Source organism: Nipponia nippon, unplaced genomic scaffold (assembly GCF_047370975.1).
Source record: "Nipponia nippon isolate SJK-2023a ecotype South Korea unplaced genomic scaffold, ASM4737097v1 scaffold_27, whole genome shotgun sequence".
Taxonomy (NCBI): Eukaryota; Metazoa; Chordata; class Aves; order Pelecaniformes; family Threskiornithidae; genus Nipponia; species Nipponia nippon.
In genome coordinates, this window is record NW_028262344.1 from 2,323,547 (window position 1) to 2,351,093 (window position 27,547).

The window sequence follows — 27,547 nt, forward strand, 5'->3', positions numbered from 1 at the left end:
GGGACACTCAGCATTGTTTCCTCTTCAGTTCCTTGCTTCTCCAGTTAACCTTCACAGTATTCCAACATGGAATTTTAATGGAGCAGTGCTTTGGGATGGAATGCACACCTGCAAGTCGGGGCCTCTACACAGCACAAAGTGACAGGAACCTCTAGCATTTGTAGCATGATTTGCTGCTGCTTTAGGCTAGGCTGACAGGCGCACAACCAGCTGCTTTGGCAGCCAACATGAACGGGGCTCTGAGTGGTACCAGACCTCTCCCTCCTCCTAAGATTTTCTTAGTATTCTGGCTTCAGGTACAAATGTCCCTCTAGCAGCAATTTCTAAACTATTTCTAAATGCAAGAAACCTCTTTACTAGTACTTTGTAGAGGGCAAAATATTGTGGGGTGAAATTCCTAGTGTTTCTTTCCAGTGTAGTATTTTTAGAAAAAGCATTTTTCTTACTGGCACGGGCTGCCCAGGGCAGGGGCTGAGTCCCCATCCCTGGAGGTATTTGAAAGACGGGTAGACGTGGTGCTTGAGGACGTGGTTTAGTGGTGGACTTGGCAGTGCCGGGTTAACGGTTGGACTCGATGATCTTAGGGGTCTTTTCCAACCTTAACGATTCTATGATGTTGTATTTTTTGCTCAGCAATAGTGTCTATTTGTCTTTCTTTTACGGGAAACCTTACAGACCTTTGATTTTGATGGATTTGAGGGGACAGATCTGGTTACTGATTTGTTTTACCTTGCAATAATGGCAATATTAAATACTTGCATTTGGCAATGTTTCCCTTTCCCGCCTTGCCTAATAAATGGCTCAGAACTGCCTGAGAGTCTTAATACCATGTCAGTTATTACACAGAAAGGCTCTTGCTACTTGCAACAAGTGTGAGGGTTCATCTAATTAACTGATTTCAGTTCATTTGGCATTAAATAATTCCCAGAACTCCCATATGTTTGTCCAATATGTTCTACAAGGGGAATGATTCTCTAAAAGCAATTAAATAGCTCCGTTCTGTCATTGGTCATTCACACACGTCCCTCCTCCTCGTCTCTCCGTGCTGTGTGCCGTCAGCAATTATACAGAGTGACCCTGGACGGCTGCCAGTGGCTCTGACCAGAGCCTACGCTACTTCAGTGACTCTGGCCTTTTCATTATTTTTATTTTTTAATTTTGTTTAAATGAGGTGGGTGGGAGGGCACTGGGTAGACTGCAGTCATAGCCTCCCAGTCATCTTTCACATCAACTTTGCTAGGCTGCCACCAGGACTCTCCTACCACCATTGATGTTATTTCTTTTTGTATCTTGTATAGTTGTGCTTTGTTTCATTCTTGAGGCTTGAAAAATTTGAGCTATTTCTGATGGGAATCATCACCAGTAGCGTAACTAAAACTCTGGATTCACGCCTCTTAAGGGTGTTGTGCTGAAAACAAAATAACCTATATTTTGCTCCCGTTATTGAAGATGGATTGTCAAGCTTTGTACTGGAGGTAACTTTAGCAAAATCCCACCACCACCACCACCTCCACACCCTCCCTGTATTTTATGCATTTGTCAGCAGCAGCCACTTGGCAAAGGACCTGTGTGTTGGGAGAGAGATAGAAGAGAAATGCACCAACCAAGCTGAATAACTAAGGTTTGACTCGCTCTCTGGAAATACACTTTTGTTACCCCCTCCTGCAGCTGCATCGGAACAGATAAGGAAGTAGAACGCACCAGCTTTGCCGAGGTTCAGCAGAGAGGAATCGTATGAACTGAATAACTTACTGAAAAATAAATATGTATAAAAGTTGGCTTGAGGGTTTCTAATAATTCTGAGACATTTTTCTTTGTGTTTGTAAGTAACTGGATGATTTCTTAAATTAGCTGGAAAGAGAGGTGATTTGGGGTAACTGCTGGAACGTTTTATTTTTAAGGAAATCAAATAACCGTTTGTAAAGGGTAGCAGTGGTTGGTGTTAAGTGATCGTATTTTGTGCAAAACCAGTGTTTTCCTAGCAATGAAGGAGTTGTGAAAAATTGTTACTCATAGGCATAAGCAGAAGCAAGTAGGTTTTTTGCTTGAACAGTTTGCTTGGAATAGTCCTTCTGATACCAGTTCAACAAAACACACAATCTCATGCGTCTCTCAAGGTGGCCAGACTGCTGCCACGGCTGAGCTGCTCTGCTGCAGCAAGGCCTGCAAGCGCTGCCTGCCTTCTGCGCTCTCCTCCTCCCTCCCCCTCTTAGGCACTCGCTGCTCAAGAGGAACATGGCAGCTCCAGTTTGTGCTTTGATTTTTTCAGCCTGAGAATCCTACGAACACTTAGAAGCACTGAGGCTTAGGGAACATTTATTATTATGACACTTGAAAAAGAAAAAGCAGAATTGGCCTTTTTGTTAGCATGTTGTGTCCTTTTTTTTTTTTTCACTCCAGTCTTCATCTCACAGATACTTGTACGTGTAGTCTTTAGTAAGGGATGGCACTGGAGTTGTTGGAACTTTTCAAGTCTTTAGTAAGAATGGTATTTTTAAACTGCATTTTCAGAGCACCTACTATTACAGTTATACTGAGAGTGCTACCCCCAGGTGATGGTAGATGGATGTGCAAAGTCAATTTGCAGGGTTGGACCCTGATTGATATAAGTGCAGGGCCACACATAAGTAGAGCGCGCTACGTTCACTGAAATGCGTTACCCAAGTTAGCTGGGGTAACAGAATTTAACAGCACAGCCGTGAAGCACGGGCTTCGGCGCAGGCACTACAGGATGGTCGGGCTGTTGCCATGCTGCTGTTGCAGAGCTCCAAGGGCAATGCTGCTGTTAGCTTGTGCCATGGCAGTGGAAGTATATCCTAGTTTTTAAGCAGGGATTTTCCACTTGTTTATATCTCAGTTTTATTATTATATCATCTTATTTACATCTTGATTGAGGTTCTTCCCCTTGTTTTTATCTTGGAAACACCATTTGCTTAATTTTAAGAGTGAACTACATGTCCAGTAATTTAGAAGCCAAAAATTGGGAACATACAACCCAGACGAAGGATTGCAGTGTAAGAAAAAACCCCAAACCACGCAACAGGACAAGATGTTTCAATTGCTAGCTTTAATGTCTACGAAGTGAGTCTCATCCACTTTGTCACTGGCTCTGCACAGGTGTTTATTATAAGAGGTAAGGAAAGCACATTTATGTGGGACAGGGTTAAATTTAGGTTTGAATGAAAGAAAAGAAGATTCTTGTCAGATATTTCACTTTGTAACTTAGCAAGCAGTTGATGTAACCAAACATAGGTGATTACGTTCAGATTAGATGAATCCCTAGGCTTCGGTGGAGCTGATGGGGCCTCCACGGACTGTAACGGAGCCCACGTGCACGTACCAACTTGGCAGAGTTCTAAATTTAAGCAAAGCAGCTCTGTCCCTGATGTCTGCTATAAGTTACCTAGCTTGTTCATTCTGCAGAATATAAATGTGTTTTCAAACCAGGGAGATCACACTCAATCTGGAAAAATTTATGAGACACTGTTTTTAAACCATGATTTGTTTTATCTTCGCTACTGTAAAAATATTGTTGATGACAGTCTTTGAAGGCAGAATTAGATGGTAATACTACCAGCTGGTGCGTAAAGCAAGGCTTACTTGCATACAGCAATTTTAGTGTTGTATTTGGTTTAAGCAAATTGAAATGTATTTTAAAGACCAGAATCCTAAACTGACCAGCCAATGATTTGGGTAGATGTGGCCTAACAGTTTTGTTTCATTTCCAGCTACTGCTTCTACATGAAAATTAGCACAGTAATTGGCTTGCTTATCCTTTTCTGTAACAGATGAGTGAGGTACTCAGATTTTAACTAAAATATTTTAAAATTTGCAGTTAAAGTAAATTTTCACTCCTTATTAAAAAGAGCCTGACAGATGTTACTGTCTCCCCCCCCCCCCCCGCCCCAAGCCTACAGCCAGAAGGCACAGATGTTCTTCTAGGACCAGAAGTAACTTGTGGGCCCTCAGATTTCTCCGTCAGCACCCCATTTGCCTTGACGATACCACACTGCGCAGAAGTAAATTCAGAGCACTGGAATATTCACTTGAAAAAAAGGACACAGCAAGGAAAATGGGAGGTAAGTTTAGACTTCCGCTCCCGCTTAAAAGGCTGTACTAACGATGGAAACATCATTACTCTTATTCACACAGGCACAGGTCAAAGATTATAGAAGTGATAGAAACAGTCATCTTAAAGAAATAATTTAAAAAAAAAAAAAAAAAGATTTTGCATTTTGTTAAGAAGCGGCTGAACTATTTTCAACTACTTGACCAAGATGTGCGAAAATGGTCAACTTTATGATTTAGCCCATGGGCCATGAGAAAGTATTCATTTTCTCAGATCACTTAATAATGGAGCCAGTAGCCATTTATTTTTAAAAACATTGTTTTGATAGATCATAGCTACCAAGGAGACTCATGTCAGAACAGATCATTATATCCATGCAAGAATTTATCGTGACTTAAAGAAAGTTGTGGAACTGGTTAAAAATATGCACTTCAAGTTTAATTTTTTTTTAACCTAGAAGGATCCTCCCGATTTAAAAATCTTGTCTCTTTGTACTTGTCATTTTAATGGGCATTCAGTGATCAACCTGTGCTCATAACCTCTGAAGGATTAGGGTACATTAAATGAAATATTTCGCTTTTTTAGTTGAAAGTGTGTTTTTCTAGTCCTGATTTACTGGGGAAATTAAGCTTTGTGCATTCGTGACATGGGCATTTAATCATTTGTATCTGTCCACCTGCATTTTTTTAAGCCCACTGGCCATCTTTGACTGAAGCTGCTTGGTAGGCAGCAGTCTCAAATATATTAAACTTTCTGCATCATCTGGGGAGATAGCCTACTAATAATACTCCTGAAGGGATGGCTAAAGCATGAACCCAATTGTTATTCAACATCATAGAAATCCACACAGGACAAAAAGGAGCTGAATTTCCCGACTATAAGATGTTCGCTGTACATGTTACTAGAACCACAAACGTGGTCACTAGACACAAAGCCATCGTCGATCAGATTTTCTTGCACTGCTGCTGCTGGAACTATTTGGTTCATTGCATTGTGAGGGGAAAAAAACAGTAGTTAAAACATTCACGGATACCATAACTCACTATCCTTTTCCTCCCCTAAACCACTGTGGTGGCTGTTGCTCTCGTTTAAACCATGTCAAGTTCAGCTTAGTTGTCCTACTTCAAATGCGCTCAATACTCAGTCAGCTCCATCAGCGTTGGTTACCAACACCCTGGCGTTAACAAGGAGCGTAACACCAGGCTGTAGGTGGCTCAGATACCCCATCTAATGATACCGTAGTGCAGAACTAAGCGTGAAAGGCAAAAGAGTGGGATAGGTAGTTTTTTGATGAAGGTAAACATAACTGTAATGGATGTTCTGAAAGGAAGTCAAATACCAGCTGTTGTTCAAGGCTTGCTTATTGACTTTGCTCTTCACAGTAATTTCTTAACTTGACATTGGGAAAAAAAATTAGCTAGAAAGTCAAGAGCACTTGAAAAAAGATGCTAAAATTGCTTACGCATCATCATCATTATTATTATATGCTGTACACATTGAATTCTGCACAATATATTGCCATAAATCCTAGTGCTGACTCAGGGCTAAACTGGGAGTATTTACTCATACAGGTAGTGTACCTTCTCCCCTTCCCTGAGGTCGACATGAGTAAAGAGTGTGCAGACTGGCTCTCAGAAATACTTTACATTCCAGTTGAATAAAAATAAACAAATAATGTCATGACTCCTATTGTCCTGAATTTCATTTTGCAGGAAGTGATGTCTGTGGAAGAGGAAACTACTTCTTGCTACTGCCTGTTGGATCCTTATGCCTGTCACATTCTCTTAAACAGCTTTGGAACTTATGCTCTTATTGGAGAACCGATCTCCGACTGTGCCGTTCGACAGCTGAAAGTAGCGGTTTTTGGCTGCCTGTCTTGCAATTCTCTGGATTACAATCTGAGAGTATATTGTATGGATAACACACCTTGTGCATTTCAGGTAAATGGTTTCACTTCGTTAATTTGGTTTTAGTTATTTTTCCATAGAAAACTAACATTCCTTTATTCCTGGGGACAGTCCCTGGGCAGCAGCAATAGTCCAGAACTCAAACAAATGAGAATACTTTATTTTTTTTATGCCACTGCTGCACGACCTATTCGAAGTCCCTTAATTTCTCTGCACTGTTGTTTCACTCGTGGATTTACACTGCAAGAGCTTTAGGACAGCCAAACTGTCTTTTCAGTGTTTGCCAGGCAGATGGAAACCCGCTCTGCCCACGTTCTAGGCTAACCAAAACCCACGTAGCCATGGTTAACACAGCACAAAGCTACAGCTGATAAGCAAAGCGTTGGGCTCGGTGCCGTGGCTGCTACGTGGGGACAGGCAGAGCTTGCTTGCATCTGGAGCTGAGTGCTACTCCACTACAAGCAGAAAATGTAAGTCATTATCATTCGATGTATAGTATTTATCACGCTCATTACCCTCACGCTGTCATTAGTCAGTTCAGGATTTCCTCTCCTTTTTACAGTTTGAGCAAGAAGAAAGAGATTGCCTCACCATCTTTTTAAACAAAAATTGAATTATAATCGTGCATTTCCCCTTTTAAAAAAAAAACAACAACCAAACCACAAAACAATCCCCAAGTGGCGATTAAAATTAGCATGATTTTTCTACATGGTATTCCAAGACAAAACAATGAAATTCACTGCCTTTTGCAGCCTTAGTAAACTCAGAAGCTTTAACAAAACGGTTTTCTTTTGGGAACTGAAATGAAGACAGTTGTGACAGATGAATTTTTGCTTCCTTTTCCTATCATACAGAATAGAAACATGAATCTTAAGCTCGCACTAATGTCTATGTGCTTCTAATAAAAGCAAAGCCACTGAAAGGATTGTTGAACACTTACAATAGCTTTGTAATTATACCCTTTATAACACTTACAGAATTCGTGGGTTACCAGTATTTTCCTGGATGAGCCTGCCTGAAATTCAGAGGCCCAAATTCCTTCTTTTGGGCATTTGCGAACACATACAAGTACCTTTGAGTCATACATTCAGTTAATATAAACCTGTATCGTCTGATGCCTTTAGCGACTCTGCATCAGTTATGCCCTGCCTGCATGCATTTAGTATTGTGCAGCAGGTTTATAAAAAAATGTACAAAAATCTTCGGAACTTTTCAATGCAGAGAAAAAAACTCCACAAAATTGTGCAACACAACTATGAAAGAGGCCCACAAGAGGGAAATAAAGGAGATTAATCTTATTCAGAGCAACCATTTATTTTTTTTCACACTACTTCATACAACATGGCGCAGTCTCTTTCAGCGATCCATTCATGCTGAATTTTACCTTCAGTATATTAAATTAAAGAAACAAAAAACAAACCACAAAAGCCCTCACCCATAGCAGCCTGATTTGACTGTGCCATCTTGTTTCTCAAATTACTGTGATACTCAGGAAAACAATGAAGGAGACTGGCTTATTTTTTTTCGTAATGCACATTAAAATAAGTAAGATTTCAAAGTTACTTGTTGCTTTTCTGTAGAAAATGGTTAGAAGAATAATTACCAGTTTTCTGTATTCACAGAAACCAGACCAGGGTGTTTGTACACAATGAGACAACTGTATATTTATGAAATTATGCTTCCCTTAAAAGCATGCTGCATCAGTTTCATGCTAGCGTAAATATTAAGTGGTGAACATGGAAAATACAGATTTTTCTTTGGATAAAGTATTGGAGTTGGGCTTACCAAGTTTTGTTTGACACTGTTAATCCTTTACAGTGCAGTCCTGCATGAGATACGGAGCTCCTTGATTTTTCACTTCGTCCCTGTGTGAAAACTTACCTTAATTTTCTAACAGATGACTCTGCCTTTTATGCAATTCTTAGTGTGTTGGGAAACTCTTGGATCTCAAAACATAAAAGAACCAAGCCCTTTGTATTTTGTATTTTGCTGTAGTCCTGCTGATGCTTGTGGAATTACGGACCATATGCATTATAAAAGGTAGAGCAGTATTTATATGACTAAAATGTATTTAAAAAAAAAAAATCCAACGCATTCAGGGAAATGTTGAAAATAGTTATGAAATAAGCTACTCCCTTTGCCGTGGAAAATCAAAAACTAAAGTCTCCTTTCTTATTCCTTCTTTCATATAAACCCAGCCATCGGGAGTTAAAACAAACTGTGAATGCCTGTAAATTGGTTTATAACAGAAATTCATTATTATAGTTTCAGAACGCTCTAGCAGCCATTACACTTTCAGAAGGTCACAACACTTCCAGTAGCTCTTCTAACAATAACTTTGCTACTGACAAGCACTAAACCTCTTCGATGTACACAGATTTTATATAATTTATGTGGATAAAGAAAGGTAATTTTGAAAGACTGCTTGCTAGCTGATTTTTAAAGACTTCTGCAAGCTTTCCTTCCTCGCTAGTATTTTTACTGTAACAGTACAGGAATAAACATTGCGTAAGTACAGGCAGGGGTGATTTTTTTTACTATTATGCTTTAAATTCACAGAATTATATAAAAATTGAGGTTGGAACAGACCTCTAGAGGGCTGTAGTGCAAATTCCTGCTGAAAGTCCGCCCTTCCAAGATTGCTCTAGTAATTCTGAAAATGTCCAAGAGAGGAGAAATATGAAACCGAAGCATTCTGTCTAATGTGTTCACTTGGTGCGTTTCTTTCAGTGCTCTTTTAAAGTCCTGAGAGGACTTTCTCACCAAAACTGCTGTCGACTTAATCTGCAACTGAGTGGACCATTCCCCAAGCATGCCTTACGCTGTCTATCTTCCTTTTAGTCTGTTAAGTAAATATCTCGCTGAGCTTTGTATGTCAAGTGTTTAAGGAATACTAGACACAACCTGTAGGAGCTTTTTATTTAAAAGCTTAACTAAAATACCTAGGATAGTTGTGTTATTCCAGAACAGAAGAGGGACTAAATTACAACGATGTCACAGTTTAACCAGTTTCCATTTCCCTCTTTGGAGGGAAATAGCCTTACCTGGAAATGGGCTGACATAGGCATGCTTCCCTCTTCATCCTGATGTTAGAGTGTGCTCTGGGTAATGAACTGCTGGTAAACTTCTCCTTTGTAATAGTGATCCTGTGGGATGCAATAGAAGAGCAGCAATCAAACTTGAGTAACTTTCAGTAAAAAAGAAAACTGGCTGGCTTTGACTTGAAACCCCAACACGTGGAGACTGCCACTACTGTGTTGCAATACCCTTCAAGTTTCTTTCTCAAGCACTGTGCTCCTAGTCTGAAGTTATACGGGTATGGACACTGAGGTAGCCAACAAGAAAATTCAGTGTCACAAGTACCATCGTTACGTACACGGAAACAGAGCTGACAGTGCCTAACCATCCTTTTAACTCCAGTGGTGAAATATGAACGCCAATGCCCTTCATCCGGCTCGTGAGAGAAATATTCCACCGCTGTACCCTGGTGATGCTGTAGGTGCACTAGGCACCTTTCGTAAAGATGGATTTTCATGAGATTTGGTATTTGTTCCTAACACTGAAAAAATTCTTTCCTCCTCTGCCATTGCAGGAAGTGGTTTCGGATGAAAGACTCCAAGGAGGACAATTACTGGAGGAACCAAAACTTTTGCATTTCAAAGGGAATACCTTCAGTCTTCAGATATCTGTCCTTGATATCCCTCCTTTCCTTTGGAGAATTAAACCATTCACTGCATGTCAGGTACTTGTCACATTTTTTTGTTTACATTTGAATTCGGAGGAAGTAAGAATTCTCACGGGTAGAGGCATAACCCAAATAGGGCAGTGGTCCCTTTTATTTTTGAAAGGTGTGGTTTTAATCTCGAGTATGCCACAAAAATGCATTGCCTTATGCTTCTGACAAACACAGATTTCACGTGTGTAACAGAATGCTGTAAATTTGTCATTTTACAAAAAGGCAAGCTTGAACTTTTCCTCATTTCAATGACCTCCGGTGGAAGGCCTATATTCTTGTTAAAATTTATCGCTCATGAAGGTGTTTTTCATATCTTTGTCATTCTCATTTCAATATAACTATGAATATATGGCTGAAAATGACATTTAAATGTAAGCAATTTAAACGTCATGAGTTCAAATTACAGCACGTATATACTAAGAATTAGAACTGACGAAGAGCAAATTATTTCTTCTGTACATTAATTAAAGAGGCTGTTGAAGACAGCAAAGTAAAAATCAAAACAAAAGAAGAATGTCTAAGTGTATTGGTTACTGGAAATTATAAGCCATGTGCTGGCACATAGAGCGGGCTGGTCTTTTAAAATGCAGAACTTAATTAGACTATATCATCTCCCTTTTCCCAGAAGCACATAGAGAGACAGTTTTCCATCGTTCAGTATTTTGGCAAAAAAAATGTTTTAATTGTATTTCCGTGTTCTCCAAAACATGAGTGTAATGGGCTCTGAAAGTTATAAACCCTGATCTATATCCAGATAAATTCTTCTATCATTAAGAATATAAGGATAATTTATGCTACAACTGAAGACCTGAAAGAAACCGCATCATTTTCAGCTTCATATGAAGAACTGCTTGCTTTTAAGTATTTTGTTTATTCTACTCACTTAACTGCATTTTAAAAGACAAACTGATCAGTATTAGGATGCCCTACTACCATATCAAATACCTATCAAAACTAGTACCTTCCTGAGCAGTAAAAAAAAATCATGGGAGTTTTCTCTTTATACAACAAATTGAGTTTTGCCTCATACCATATGATAAACACAGCTCCATACTTTGATTAATTTATTGTCTCTTGATCCCTTGTCCAATCCTGGAAAATAAATCTGCATGATAGACTAAAATTCAACCTCAAAGCGCCATTTAGAAAGAGTCTGTTTTCTGAAGGCTGCTTTCTAATAACCGCTCGATAGATTTGAACTAAATATATGTAGCATTACCTTATGTCAGTCTCTTCTGACTGCATTAGAAGGCAGACAAAATGCCTTCCACAGGCCCATCGTGCAGAACGTGTATTAGTTACGTGTCCAGTGTACAAGAGAAAAAAGTCAAGTTTTAATTGAACTTATCTCGCCATGGTGACTGCTTCAAAACCACCACGTTACTTTGGTGAAAAATTCCCTAGACTTTCCTGGCATCAACACAACTTCTTTAAATAGCTCTAGTAACAGAATATAAAACCGTTCCAGGGAGGAACACTTTCACTCCCCTATATTGGACTCAGTAGAAATTACTGTTTATAGTGTTTGCTAAGACTCTTGCAAAAAGGCATTGCAACTACGTAAGGAGGAATAGACCCTAAGAACCCAAATCACACCGTGGTATGATAAATCAGAAAAATGGCCTGCAGAAAACAATACTTACTGTGCTGTCTGCAAACAACTTTGCTGATAACCAAAGAAAGAGGGTTTGCTACTCTAGTCTCCCTGTTTCTTTGTAGTTAAGAATTCGGGGAGGATTATTTCTGCCTGATAATTTCTGTAGAGTTGTTATTTCTTTGGGGCATTACCTCCTTTGCTGGTTGTGAGTCCCTGGTGCATGCAAAGTTCTGAGAGTGACTCAGAGGCTTCAAAATATTTTGTGTGTGGTTCAGCACTTTTCTTAATGCTGTGTACAACTTCATGAATAAACGTATTGCTTATGGTATATTAAACTCAGGTATTTTTGTTCTCCGTTGGCAAGTAATAGTCTAGAGTTTCCAGTCAAAACTGAATGGTAGGATGCTGTTAAAACAAGACGTGACAGCCAATGCAAATTTCTCTATATTAATCTTCACACATTGTAAGGACCTCACTTTGCTGAATCTAATGCAAGTGGCACAGTCCAAAGTAGCTATTAAATTTCTTGCTGCAAGATAAAAACAAAAAATAAAAAGTCACATGAGGGAGCCATAACCCACAGAAGAATGCTTAAGTGCTGTGCTTGCTTTAAGGCAGGCACAGAATGGCAGACCTGCTCAAGATTTTGAGCATAGCAGGCACATTACCCGTTCTCTCGGCAGCCGCTCAGGGTTAGAGAGGAGCATGTGCAAAACTTCTGCTGACAGCATGGTCTGCCACAGTGCTGATACTGAAGCCAAATAAATATTTACATTTTATAATTGAGTATAGTTTGGATGACCTGGAGACAGCTGAGAAATATAGTAATTGTTTCTAACAGAAACTGCAGAACAACTTACATTGGCTTTGTGTTTCCCTCTCAGTGAAATGTTTCATGAAATGTCCCAACTCTGTTGACAGCTCTGATTTGGTTCCAGCCTCTTTATATATAAAGAATCTATTTCTTCATGTGGAGTTTCTTCCAGTGTTTACTTGTTTTCTCTCCTACGTACCACGCTTTAAAACCAAGCTGGCTGTTCTGGTTGTCAAGAAGGACTGAAAAGAGCCTATTCCATAATTGTCTATTTGGTCCACCAAATGAAACCATTAGCAGATAGTACGATGAGGAAAGATTTATGTTAATGATTTCTCAGATAAGTAAAGATCCTGCTTCAAGGCTTGAACAGATGAATAAATCATCATGTAGAAGTGTGGCATCAAAGCAGTTAATGGCAGGTGGTAGTCAGAATTTCTCTAGACTATGCTAAGTGTATTTGTTTGTTCTGGCCATCCTGCCGGAGCAGATGCTGAGTGCTTGGCATCCTTCCCACCGCGTTCACAAGTAACTAGGGGGAACCCTTAAAAGCTGCTTGGGTGTTAGAGCAGGGAGAGGCTGTGACAAGCATGTTAAGAAGCCAGACAGGCACCTTTGGGGGTTAAAAGCAGCTGTCTTCCTAGCATCTTGTGTCTCTTGGAGGACCCACTGTCTGTCTGTAGCTATGAGATGATTTACATTCCCTCTGTCTGCTAGGAACTTAATTATAAAGGGAAAATAAAACTGAAAGCATTTCTGGAATGCTTAAACACTCATCGTTCCACCATGCCTTGCCCCCCTGCATTATCTTTCATATAATTCTTTTCAGCTGAGTGATTCTTCCACTCTGAATGAAAGCAGAGATGATTACTCTGGAAAAATCTAATTACAGTTGCTCCACTTCTGATATTTTGCTAATGTTTTCTTTATCGCTGTTGGTATCTTGGTACTGCTACCAACTCAGGATCTAAATGCAGAGCTTATCATTATCACTTAGTGCATCATTACAGATAGCCTGAGACACTCTTTAAGAAGCAATAAACTGCAGCGTATCAGCTATGAGTACAACAATATTCACCTTAATTTAGTCTTGACTGTACTTTGAAGTAAAGGGTGAGGCTGATCTTTGAAGCTGTACGTTCTCAGATGACCAACACACAGCTAATTTCTTCAGGGACACTGAACCTAAGTCCAATACAAATTGCTTGTAGGAAGGCAAGAATGAAGAAAAGCATCTTGTCTGAGCTGTAAGCTCTTCGGGGAGCTTCCATATATAAACTCATCATAAGAGTTAAGTGCATGGTTGACTTGATTTAAACAGCCAATTATGACAAGTGACTAGTTGGTAGGTCACTCAGTTGTAACTATCAGTATTAAATACTGAAGGTCGTATAGCTGCCTATAGGCAGCACAGTTTAAGTCCTTGTCTATGTCATTTATTAACCCTTTATAAAGCTCTGAAAAATGCAAGTACAAGGCATGCCCAGATTGAATTTGCATATAGTAATGATTGTATTTTCTCTGAAGGATCAGCTTCACATGCCATTCAAATCAATTCTAAAATTTAAAAATAGTGTGTGAAAAAGGGACAGAGTAATCTGAAAATTCATAATCCTCCTCTACAAAAACTAATGCAAAAATCTTTAAACTAGTTTTCTCGTGTTAAATATCGCTCATTGAAGCTGTTTAATGCTGTCCCGTAAGCATATGGATGAATGCTGAGAAGTAATAGAATGAAATATTAATATCAGTCTATTTTTCCCTTTTACATTATTCTCCAGGTTGCCAATTCTACAGCATTTTCCAGTATGTTAATAGAGAACATGTTTGGCTTAATTATTTTTACTGTTTACATGCCCTCACGGCTACAGTGTAGAACACCATAGTGGGTTTATAGCTGATGTTAGTTTGGAAATAAAAAAAAAAAGCAAGCATTCTGAAAGCGTAAAGAGAGGAGACCAGTAACAGAACTTCGGTATTTAGAAAGTAATCATAAAATAGAAGTTAGCTGCCCCCTAGGTACTTCTGTCTATTTCCGTACAATTTTAGGAACTCAGAGCAACCAGAGATGCCAGAAATCTCTGATGATTAATTGCTGCAGTTGTCTATATAGCATTTGATGAGGGCATTCATCCCATAAGCTGTCCCTGGCTGAAGTAGAGGAGTCACTGAAAGTAGTCACAGAATATAACAGGATGAAACTAAGAAGTAAAACTGAGACTGACCCATGATGTGCAGTGGGCTGCACGTGACAACCCAGGCAGGCGGGTGTTTTTCAATTCAGATGGACCATAAATACCGAAAATACGCTGTCCTGCTCTATGCTGCATTAACGTACCGAGGAAGCACAGTTCTTGATGGGAAGTTCCTTTGTTTGGATTCTGTAGTGCAAGGCGATGGCAAGGAAACGCAGATTAGAGTAAGAGTTCTGATCCCTGCCTAGGAGGAGTAAGCAAAGTGCATCTTTCTTAAGTTTCATTTTAGATGAGAGTCTCTCATCACCTGTGTCACTGAATGAAATCTAAGCTTTCAGTAAATGTAACGTCTTAGTATTTATCAATCGAATCGTCATTTATTAGTTTTGTCCTACTTGGAGTTTGCAGGGATGTTAGTAAAAAAGCAGTTGCAGAGGAAAACCATGGATTTTTTTCCTATTTTGCAATTGTCACAACTTCTCTCCCTCTCTCTCACGCCTGCTTCCCCGTTCCCGTGGGACACACTTCTCCCACAGGAGGTCCCCTTCTCTCGCGTGTGGTGCAGCAGCCAGAAGCCGCTGCACTGTGCCTTTTCACTGGAGCGCTACACTCCCGCCACTACACAGCTCTCCTGCAAGATCTGCGTCCGACAAGTCAAGGGTCACGAGCAAATCCTACAGATCCAGACATCCATTCTAGAGGTAAAGCGTTCTCTCTCCTTTTTGTTAAGTCGCTGCGTAGTATGAGACATGATCCCTCCCCATTTTTGTCCTTTCTATCTCTGTAGTTTCTTATGCCCTGTTCAAAACTGTGACAAGTACATAAAGCCTTACAAATTCCATTTCCAGCAGAAATCAAAGTACAGAGATTCTACAACACTAAAAATAATTTATATTTGCGTTGGTGGTAATAGTTTTCTTACAAAAAGTTTCTGAATGGCTTGCAGAGCACTGAGAGTTGCAGATAGATGGATTGCCTGTATGCTGTTAGGCCACTGACTACTCACATTTTTGTATACACAGAATGTCTTGCAGGGACTGGAGCTGTGCTCTCAGGTGAAAGAAATCAAGTTGGTGATGTGTCCTACAGCAATGAAAACTTCAGCTGCTTTTTTTAGATTATTGAGCATCTTTCTTGATTAATCCAGATTAATACTTCTGGATTGAAGATATATACCCACTGCTAAATGCACTATGGCGAGAATGAGGCAACTAAATAAGAAAACCACACACATCATTCTATACAAAAACATCCTCAGAATACGGCCAAGCGTTTTTCCAGTTCTTTATTGTTATTTCATTTAAAAACTTCTGTCATTCTCTATATATCTCAATACAATGCTGCTGCTGCCTGTTTTTTCCCCTCTCTCTCTTTTTTTTTTTTTTTTTTTTTTTTAAAAGGGACCTATCTGTCCACAAGTCCCCAGAACATGTTACAATTCTGTCTTCAAATGGATTTGCTAGTATGGAAGGCTTTCTCATGCCTATCTCAAAAAGTGATTGAAGAGTGAGGATAATTTGACTGTAAAATAAATATATAAAGAACAACTGAGTACTTGAATTGCTCATTGCTTTACAATTCCCTGAACTAACCAGGTAGCAGTAGCTTATCTCACATGTGCAGGGTATGAAAATGTACTATTGTTCTGCATATTTAATTTAAACAGTCAGACCGTGCGATATATCTACAGCACCGCTATTACTTTGCATGGGTGACTTTTGAGATGTGTCATAAATGTTATATGAAAAGACTATAGCATCATTGTTATTTAATATTTATGCTGCACTGCACTGAAACGAATAATGCATGGAAATGTGACTATTACACAAGACGGGTATCATTTCATAAGAAAAGAATGCGCCAGATCTACAGAAGGACCTGGATTCCAAAGAGATTTTTAATACAGAAGAACTGAGGTACTTATAGAATTTAGGTGCTTTTAAAAAATCACAAATGAGGGATATGAGTGTCCATATTTTAGGCTTAAGCAAATTAAAGATTTAGAAACCCATAGGCTTTTGTGGCATTCCATCTACCAGTCACTGCTCTATTTGGGCTTCATCTGTAACACAAAAATAAACAAGGAGAGGAAATTGTAGAAGGAAAATAACACTATTTTAAATGTTTTTATAGGTAGGTGCTTGTGATGTTCTAGAAGTTCCTTCACAAATCCTCTGAGCGATTTAATTTTCTGTTGTCAATTCCACAAACTATAGCTGGCAACCCAGGCTCAGGTGTGATTCTTTCTTCCTCCAAAAGCAGACCTGACACACCACTAGGTACACGTAGACAGGCTCACTGCAGGTAGATCCCTGCATAACAAGGCAGCAAAAGGAGTGCAGAACTGTCTGCGCTCACACCTCTTCCCGTTTGGAAGCAGCTGTGCAGAAACCTTGTCCCGGCCCCCATTGCTACCCAGGGGTGTAGGATAGGCCTCTTGGTGTTCCTGTGCTCAAGGGAGCCACGTGCAGACCCACGGCAGGCAGAAAGCCCGATGTTTGTTCGTTTTTAGCAAAACTAACCGCTTTGCTTTTCTATTCTGTGCAGAATGAAAGAGAAACCATCGCTTTCTTTGCACATGATGACAGCAACTTCCCTGCGCAGATGGGTCCAAAAGCATTCAAAATCCCCTACTCTATTAGACAACGAATCTGTGCAACATTCGACACACCCAATGCCAAAGGCAAAGACTGGCAGATGTTAGCACAAAAAAACAGCATTAACAGGTAATGGAAGGCAATTTTGAAAGGTGAACATTTACATATGCAATGGGAATAATTTGCTGCTGTTACGGGGTTTTTTGTTTGTTTGCTGGTATTAAAAATGTGTGCATAGTAATTAACATACTTACTCTCAAGGATAAAGAATTCATACATACTTTTATATCCGGCTAGCTGCTGAAAGCAGGAACTGCTTTCTCCTCTGAATAAACCCCTGTGCCCTGTCCTACCCCATGTTTGCTTCTAAGCTCGGTTTCTTTGTTCTGGACTGGACCTTTTCTTTGTACGCCCACAGGAGCAGGGTCCTGGTGAAGTACAAGACTGCAGGAGGATTTTGGCACTGTCGTGTACTATGGGAGCAGTGGTTTAAAGGGCTTAGGAGGTTGCATGGTCTTTCAAAAAAATCATATGGCCTGTTGCCTTGGCTTTCTAGCTATGTATTTTGTACTCCAAAATGAATTGCATATTTTGCAGATTTTTTTTTTTTAAAAGGAAAAGGCATATTTAAAAAAGAAAGTCATGCTTTACTGTTAGGAGTAATAATATTATGATTATTAAAACTGAAAGATGCTGTAAAAACTAATTTACTACTTATTTTGCTTTTTCCGCCTGGCTAAATTAAATTCGTGGAGGCAGTTCACTCACAGAAATATTTTCTGATTGTCACAAACGGCATAAATATGTTCCCAGGAGAGCAGAGGAATACACTTAAATCAAGCAAAATAACTTTTCATTGCTTTGTATAGGAATCTCAATAAACCACATCTGAACCAAAGAAAAAAGTAACTTATAGTCTTGCCGCAGTGAGAGTCAGAAAATTCTGCTTTACTCCTCAGCGTTTACTACCTATTGTCAGGCACCTGAATCTCCCCTGGTTTCCGTCCCTCGGGCGCAGAGGAAGCTGGAGGAGATTTCTTCTTTCTCAGGAAACCGAGGGACGGCGTACTGAGGAGATTACACTGACTTGGGCAAGACCAAATTTGTGATAGCCCTTTAACTTTTGATTCTGTGTCTTTGCAATATCTGTTTTTGTAAAATCAAATGCATAAATTGAAAAAGGAAGTTGTTGAGCAGTTTAAACAACCCAAAATGTAGTTACTAAACCAGATGGTATAGCATAAATACTTGACTTCACCGATTTCCACATACCTGTTGTACAGCATAATCCATTAGTGTCATCGTAATATTTCCCCCATCTATTTCAAGATATAGGCCACTGCCCTAGTAGTAGTTCTGCTGAAGTCAAGGTATTACTTGACAGAGTAACAGCCTGGCTTTAGTGCCTCAGTTTAGACAGTAATCTGTTCTTTCAATGCACTGAAACTATATTCATATCGTTGCTACAAGGAACTTCTTCAAAGCTGGAATTGTACTACACACAGACACGCACAAACGGTTCACCGTATGTTAACTTTTGATCCCAAATAGAGATAAATGAACTGAGGAAAGGTAATTAGCAAAGCTTAAGGAAAAAAAAATGGTAACTGCCTGTTTTGTACTGATGGGTAACAGTCCAAAAATGGTCAGTAGCAAATATTTAATTACCTCGGAGTTGGTTTAGAAAACCAAACAATAGCGTTCAAGTCCCAATTTCCTTTCCTGTGCTACAGGTTTATCTATTTCTTCCTGTATTTATAGATATGTATCTATATGTAACACAAATGCTATAAATACCATTTATGCTTGCGAACATGAAGTTAATGTATTTATTCAGATGATTATGTCCAAAGCCCATAAACAGAAGGAGCTATAAGGTAATGCGTTTAAGATAAACACTTTGTTTTACCAAATTCTTTGCAAGTATCACCCCTGCAAAGTCCTAAAATCTACATATTAATAAAATATGATACCTTCACATAATCACAAGCATCAATTTATGTAATTCCTCTCCCTGCCAAATACTTGCTAAGTTTACTAATGATACTTTCCAGAACGGACTTGTTTTCCAAGTTGTATAGGATGGTACTGCTGGCCAGAATTTCTGTACCTCAGAACACAGAAGCCCCTTGTTCATTCTACCTCCGCTAAACTGAGCAAGTAACAATTTGAAGAATAAGTGCACCAGTGTGTGTCCTCTTGAGGGTTCCCTCCGCTCATCTCATCTAGGTCTTGCTGAAGGTTTTTTCCTCCTTAAACACGTCTATAGTGCTAGGCACAACAGAGGGCACTTTCGCATTCACGGGAGCTACAGTAGATACTGTTCCTCATCCTTTTTGTTTCACCTTTTTCTCCCCTCCTTTTAGGAATCTCTCCTATTTTGCTACACAAAGCAGTCCATCTGCCGTCATTCTGGACCTCTGGGAAGCCCGCCATCAACACGATGGTGACCTTGACTCCCTAGCCTGTGCCCTGGAAGAAATAGGAAGGACACACTCCAAAATCTCAGACATAACAGAGACTGAGATTGAAGAGCCTGACTTCAACTACAGCAGACAAAATGGACTTTAGTCACTTTTTTCCATGCAAGAACTGATGGCCAGCTTTGACTACTATATTACACTAGAGAATCTCTTTGGCAGGGAGGAAATAAGGGTTTCTGCACACTGTGTGTATGGAAACAGACACTCATTTCCACAATGCAGTTTTCAGTTGGAGGAGCAGAAGAAGCCCTATTAAAAATCATCTCAGTAATAAGGAAGACACAAGCTTCTCCCTGTCCTTTCTCATTTAAAATTCGTGTTTTAATGTCAAAAACAAAACTACACATCTATCATTCCTGGGGCAGGAAGGAGTGAGATACAGAGCCATAAAAGGTAAATATTATGACATAATGTATTTAGGAAACAGTAATGCTAATGTAATGCCTAGCGAACATCAGCAAATGAGAGACTGAATATTTAGAGGCACTAGAGGTTAATCCTAGTTTAAAGGTTTGTCTCCTTGGGGCCTTGACTCCCCTTTGTCCTGCATCTCTGACTTACCACACTTAAAGAGTGGGTTTAAAATGTCATTTGATAGCATCATGTTGTCACTTGGTATCTGCTACAGAAAAACTGAAAATCTGGCCTTATCCCGTTCAGATGTTTGAGGACCATTTAATTGAGATCATGTGTATTCCAAACAATTTATTTTAAAAATTCAGTCACTTAATGAATGTACATTGCTGCAGAGCTTTCCTGCCTATTCTGTTAACAAAATAACAGAAACAAAACCCTCTCTGTGAAATTAGTGTGTGTGCATGTGTGAGAGAAATTTTCTGAAGTTCTCAGTCTGCAAACTTTCACTTAGTCAAAAAAGGTTTCTTTGGGGGTGGATTTAAATAACCAAATAAAACGCAGGAAATTGCCAGCCCTACTTAGCAAGTTTACACATTTTTAAATTACTTCATGTTCTGGGGCTAAACTTACTTAAAAAGTAAAGGTGAAGTGAATCAGCGCAGCTTAATTTTGGTTTAGTTTCAGATTGAAACAATAAACCCCACACGATACTGGCAAAAATTGGCTTGATTTCATTGTACAATTTGGAAATGTCACAGGATATAAAGCTGGCTGTGTTACGCTTGGTTTAGTTACAAACATACTGCATTTACCACCAAAACCAGAACCTAACAAGAGAATTCTCCTCATTTTTTTATCCATTTCATACAAAAATAATTTCTTACTTCAACTGAACCAAAAAGAGAGCTGTCACTGTGAGTGAGTGTCCAGTGGAACTGGTACTGAGCCAAATTTAACCATTATTTTTACTCATATATTCTTTAAAATTAGCCAAGGTGCTTATTAGCTCTGGCCCTAGGCTATCAGTTTTGGTGATAGGAACACAAACTAGGAGCTTTATGGAAATGGAGGCATTTAAAACAAGCATTCTGGGGTTTTTTTACCCCCGTATTTGGCCGAGAGCAGCATGACAGGCCACAGGGTAGGTACTCGGTGTGCAAATTATAATAATCTGAACCTACTTCTTTACCCAGGATGCCAGCTCTGCAAAGTATGATGAACAACTCTTGACGTAAGACTTCGCTTGTTCTTGCTGATCTGAAATTGCAAATTTCATTGCTTTCCCAGCTCAGCAGGCTGGAATAGTCTTAGACTTTATAAATACTTAGACTTCCCCAAATATTTTCTGCACTTTAGTATTTCATGCAGCCTGACATGAGAGTTCCTGTTTGCAATGGGAAATCATAATGGCTGCAAGCATATTTAAGACTGAGACAAAAATACCAGGCTATTTGGCAGCAAGCTGTCAGTGTTTTCAGCAGCACATGGTTCTATCTGTGTTTGAATTATATTTCTAGTGACTTCCAGTCCTCCTCCTCAGAAACCTGCTCTTCATTGGACAAAATGTCATGAATTAAAATAAATAGGGAATGGCATCCACAGAAAAGCGGCGGAGATTTAGTGAGCTGTCGTTGTCTGGGAAACCAGCTACAGTCCCTCTCCAGCAGTTAATTTGTTCTCAGCTTCTCCTCAGACGCAGTTTTAATTTTCAGACTAGCTTAGTTTAGCTACCACAACAAAGCCCTACATACTACCCTGCCGGTGCTGTAACATATTCATGTCATTCCAAAGAGCTGTATGTATTTTCTCCTGTTGTTTTCCAAATATATGCGAGCTACACACAGCATATAGGGTCAAAAAGACCTGCTATATGGAGCTCAGACCTTAAAGCTGTTTCTCAGGAAATGCATAGTGTTTACTTTCAAGACTTGGGTAGCTTTGAAAAACCCCTTTGTACAGCGACACCCAACTCTGCCTACTGAATGCTCAGTAAAGCCTAGAGAGAGAGAAACCAGAAGCTGTCTAGACTGACCTCCTCCAAAGCCTTCAGACTGATGGGATCTGGGTTGTACGCCAAAATCCAAGTTAGATCCAAAATGCAGTGAAGTCTAGTGTCTGAGTTAGCGTACTGAAAAGGAACAAATGTCAAAGTTTCTTACAATGCCAGAAAAGAAACCGATCAGTTTTGGGCCTAAGGTAAGCTTTTAATTTTACATTGCTCAGTAGAGTATTGTTTCTCTTTAGGTTTTGTCTCCTGGTTTTTCTTCACTTTTGCTAAAGCAGCTTCGTTGTTACTGATCTTACTTTTGTGAATCTGAATGAAGGTCTCTGACTTTTTCTAACCTATTATTGTTTTGATGCTCTTGTGTTCTTCAAGTAGACTAGAAAGGCCACAATACTACTTACTTACCTTTCTCCCACTGGAATGGGGTTTGAAGCAGTAACCAAACCACTAGCCTACATTTCCAATGTGAGCTTATCTAGCTGTACACCTGAGTCTTATAAGAACTGCCATGCTATGTCAGGTGAAAATCCATTGTAGTCTTGTATGGCATCTCTAATAGTGACCAGCATTGAAAGTTTAGGGAAACAGTGTAAGAAACATGCCCTGTACACTGAAGGACTCCCTCAGCAAGGGGTTGCAGCTGGACCACTGTGTCCAACAATCACTGGTCCTGGCCTTCAACAAAATTGACTGATCCCTTTTGAACCCACTGAAACACTTGGCCTTCATCAACTATATCCAGGAGAAACCAGTGCCACAATCTTTGCCTTTTTTTAAACAGCCCTTCCTCTCCAAGCTTTGCTTTTGTTTAACACGTGCTGCCTAACAATTGCACTGGGCTCCCCTAGTTCTATGTAGTAAGGAACACTGAGTAACTGTTACCAAATCACCTTGTCCGTATTACCCGTTCTTCTACAGGCTTCTCTCGCATTTCGTTTCTGCTCACTCTCTTGTCTAGCCTGGAAAACCCTGGTTTATTCTGCTACTTTGAACATCCTTGCTGTTATTCTCTGTATCAGCTCTAGGTCTGTATCTTTTTGGAGATGGAGTGGCCAATAACCTGCTTTTCAACAGGAACGCAGGCTAAAGCACGCAATTCCTCCATTTCCTCAATTTCTTGCTGTTCCCACACTCAGTATCAATCACAGAGGATTAAGATCTTGCTATAGCATAAAGCCACAAGAAACACCTGCGCGAGAGTGCAGGCCACCTGAGAACACAGTAACTGACTTCACTATGCAAATTTCTCAAGCTAATACATCCTGAACATCCAGAAAATAAAACCTGTGAGGAAAAACTGTGTAGCTGGAAAAAAAAAAAAAAAAAAAAAGACTGAGGTGACAGAGAAGATGTCAAAATCATTTGAAAAAAAAAAATCATAAAAAGGAAATTATTTGTTCTCCATGATAATGATGGGTATTGGGTAGGCAGTAACTGGATAATACGAACTTAGGTTAGGCTTTAGAGTGGAAAAACAGGCTACAGGGTTTTTTCCTATTCTCTTTCCCCCACTGCATCTGTTGATTACCTGATATGTCTGGTACAGACATGGCTGTTTTCAGATGCTCTCTTTCTGTTGTTTTGTGTTAGCATCATGGGATGATATTAATAGCACTTAGCACTTCTACTTATAGAGGCTTATGCCAGTTCTCCTCCCTTTTTTATGCACAGTCCCAGATTTAGAGATGGGGAAATTAAAACGGTTTTTAGGTAAATGCTTCTGCTACCAGATAAATGAGGCAGCAGCATGAATTTTGTTACCATTAACGAGCAGCTAAACAATACAAGTAAAAGATGTTAAATGTTTGCTTCCTATTTTCCACAGCAGAAAGCAGCTGACTTTTTTGCCAGCTCCCCCACAAGCCTGCTGTAAGTACACTTTGCAATACGGTATTCTCTCAGAATGATAATTTAGAATTTGTATGCTATATAAAATAGATATGTTGAACATTATTAGCAATCTTAAAATCCCAGAAGCACATTCTTAACATCTATCTAAAAAAGATTTTTTGGAAGTCTGTACACATACATGTATGATTTGATCCAAAACACAGATGTAAAGGAGCATCTGAAGCAGGATTAGAGGCCAGGAATTACAAATTTATTCCTTCCCTCTATTTCATAAATTATGACTTTTGAAAAATAATTTTAAAAATATCTTCACAAACTAGAAAGTAAAAGAAAGAGAAATGTAACGTTGTTACGCACTTAAGATTCCATCTAGCTGCCCTGGATCTGAGATGGTGAAATAGCCATTTTGATTTTACATCACCGAAGAGTCTGCTCCACTATATTTTCATCTTCCTAAGCACTTTTCCCAGATATTTCTGTGCTGTGAGTCATTTAAGACTAATAGTTGCATTTTAAAAATGACTTACAATTTTGTCACCAAAACGGTGCACTTCACGGCTCCGCCAGGCTGCAGCATTGTAAAGCTAATTTACAGTTTTTACAACACTGCTTTTGCAGTCTTACTAGTTTACATTAAAATCCTTTAAGCCACAAGGAAAGGAACCCTGCTCTGTAGATTTAAATTCAAACTTCATTTACCAGTGCAAGTCCCATAAAACCAAGATGTACTCCCAGAAAAATTTTATTGGGCTTTTTGTAATAGAAGAGAAGATATCGACACAAGTCTCTCAAAATACAGCAAACTATTTTTGTTACTATTTCTATCTCTGGCACCAGCTGGTCTCCTCCTCTATGGGCCAGTGCACAGCTTGCTTTCAGCAGGTTAAGAGAGAAGCTTAGTCAGCATAAATCACTAGAATAGGGATCTTGTTGTAGGACTACAGGGTATTAATATCATACTAAACGTCCATTCTTTTTTTTCACTTGAAAGATAGTGCTATACGAGAGTTTTAAAACATTCAGTAACTGATCAGCTCCGGATTATATTTTCCACTACAAAAAAATATAGCTTATGTACACAGTGAAGCTAAAACAAGTGAGGACTTCTGTTCACGGTTTAAATTTTCTTTTCAGTCTATTTCTGCCTATAAAACATAGACTTAAGGAAAGGGCTGAATTATTTCTTGGATGGTAATTAACCGAGTGGAAGAGAGGAAATGATTTCTAAGTCCTTAACAACTGTGAATGATCTGGAGATCTGTCTTTCTAGCCTCTGTTACTAATTTGAGTCACACCGAGGAAGTTCTCCCACTTTTTATACAGCAGTATAGATGGTTAACATTATTCATGGAGAACCTTCTCCATGTTAGACCTGCTGAAGAGGGTTTTCTGCAGGTTGTTCATGTGTTGGTACATGCTTTGGTAAAGTTACTCCCTTGACACTATTCCTGCTTCAGAGGAGGCTGGCGGTTGTTCCGCAGCAGCATGTAAAATGGCACGTATATCATACTTTCTTGGATATATAATGATTGTCTAGTTAAAATTACGTAAAACTTAAAGGATCGCTGAGCAAGTACAGTAACTAAAAACACTAGGTATATACCACGCTATACCTGTAGCAACAAATAAAACTCAATATGCTGGCAAATAGATCATGAATCATTTTCTAGTAACGCACAGTCTAGCTCTATTCTCTCATTGCCAATACTAGCATAAATGGTAGCAAAAATCTCCTTTCCAAGATGGACAAAAATAAATAGATCACTCTAAGATTGAAGAATCACTTAGAGAATCATTTGATAGTAACAGTGTCCGCAATGCAGAAAGCAGAACTGATGTTCTACTCATTGCCGCAAGTAAAAGAGAAATCTGTCAGTATCCATGTTTACTGTTCTGTCCAAAAATAAAATAAATGTCTAGGAATTTGCCACTATATTTTTTGTATTAGAGGTGAATAGTACAGATTCTACTAGTGTTTCTTGTCTGGGGCTTGGGTGGGTAGGGGTGTATTGTAATTTTCAAGCTATTACAAAAGCTGCTTTTAAATAAGCTGTTCAGTTGTATTGAATAACTGGTTTGTGCTTTACAAGGGAATCCAGGTGAGCCGGGATTCAATGGGTAGCCTCCTTGCCTTGCTGTCACAGGGTAACTAGAGCTGAAGTCACTTGTGAAAATTTAGCTAAGGGATAGGGAGATTAGATGCCCCGTCCCTGATCTGTAATGTAGTGTACTGTAATCTAATGAGATTAGACACTCACCTACTGTAGAACCGTGGTTTCGTCAGCAGCTACTTAGTTTGTCTGCCCCTGGTGTGATAACCTTGGTTGAGAATGTACTTCTGCAGATTTAAGAAGATGTCAAACCCCTGTGTTATCTGGTCTCTGTATATAAATCTTAATGTCTAATCCCAAAAGGAAATGTGTAGCACAAAATGAAGTTAAGGATGTTCTGCACCAAGCCTGGTTAAAGTTTTTTCTGATGCAGCAGGAGGGGGAAGACATGGATCTAACGGCAAGTGTATTTGCTACAGAGAACAAGAACGTTTCCTAACAAATCCTCGCTTAGAACTGACTGAAGCTTTGTTTTTGCAGTTTAAAAAAACGTAAGACCTGGTATTTCCCATACTGAAATCTGGAATATTAACCTTACGGTGATGATATCTTTTCAAGCAATTCCTTCAGTTTTCCCCCATTTGTGCACTGAAGTTGGAGGGGGAGGGAGGAATATTTTTACGTGAAGCTGTAGACTTTTGCATTCTTTCCACTTTCAATCTAAAACCCAGATACCGCTACCATTACTGAACCTCACAAAGTTCCCTGATGCATTGGTAAGCAGGTACACACACACACACACACGCGCACATATATATGCCTCATTGGGGATGTGGCATATATATAATCCTGGTATATATTTGGGAACAGCAAACTGACATCATATAATTTGTGACTTGGGAGATGGAGCTGCCTCCTCCCACCTCTTAATCAAATTCACGCCCACTGTGACTCTGCTGATCTCAGTTTATAATGGGTACAAAAACGTTAAGTGTACACCTTTTGTTAAGTTGTGTGAGGTAAAATGCGATGCTGGTCAGTCTGGCAAGTCTTAATACAGTGTTATACATGACTAGAGCGAACTGAAAAATTTCCATTGCGTTTTCAACTTTCAAAACTTTTGACCAGCCTTTTGGTGAAAAGGGGAGGGGGACATTCAACATAATCAAATACAAAATGAATAATACTTTTTTTAAAAAGAGAAAATAACACAAGTATTCCTCTAGAGAGACCTATTTTCTCTTCTGCTCCTTTATTTTTGCAATGAATAGGTTCTGAAAATGTTGGTTCTTGCTCATTTGACTGAGCGTTCTTCCCTCCCCCCGCTTCTCCCCACGGTTTCAGTGTGTTTAGAACTGAAAAAAGAGCAGAGGTTTGAATGCTTTCTTTAGTATGAAGCTGAAGGAGTAGGGAAGAGAGATGGAAGAACATTAAATAAAAAGCATGGCCTTGGCTTCATACCACACTTTCTGTGCCTTGTTCTATCAATGTAAATTCTGAATGTTGTACAGTAAAATACTTGGGAAAGACTCCTTGGAAAAGGCTGCACTGGCTTCTTTTTTCAGCACATGTACATATATAAATATATATACATATATATATTTGGTAATGCCAAACAGCTGTGTTATATTGTACTGAAAAAGTAATAATGGACAGTTTGGATGTTTTATGTAGAGTTTGCAAAAATTGTATGGCTATAGCCTTTTGAAGATAAATGTACAGACGTAAATTACTGCATATCAGTTATTTATGAATAAAGAGTCTTTTACTGACATCTTAGATTACTGTATGAGTGGCACATTAATTTCTGTGGTAAAACAAGATGTTCTGATACGAGTGCTTTGGGATGCTTCGCTGGTTTTATAGCGAACCTTGTATGGGAGTT

General features: G+C 39.3%; 1 protein-coding gene across 1 annotated transcript in view; it reads left to right on the top strand.

The window, feature by feature from the left end:
* UNC5D (unc-5 netrin receptor D) overlaps positions 1-27,451 on the top strand; it is a 175,511-nt gene extending 148,060 nt beyond the window's left edge. Inside the window, exons 11-16 of the mRNA XM_087762975.1 lie at positions 3,911-4,079; positions 5,782-6,009; positions 9,569-9,718; positions 14,855-15,019; positions 16,866-17,044; positions 19,282-27,451. Coding sequence (XP_087619101.1) covers positions 3,911-4,079; positions 5,782-6,009; positions 9,569-9,718; positions 14,855-15,019; positions 16,866-17,044; positions 19,282-19,486 — 1,096 coding nt within the window. The 3' untranslated portion in view covers positions 19,487-27,451. The remainder of the gene's footprint in view (positions 1-3,910; positions 4,080-5,781; positions 6,010-9,568; positions 9,719-14,854; positions 15,020-16,865; positions 17,045-19,281) is intronic.
* Positions 27,452-27,547: the final 96 nt, after the last annotated feature.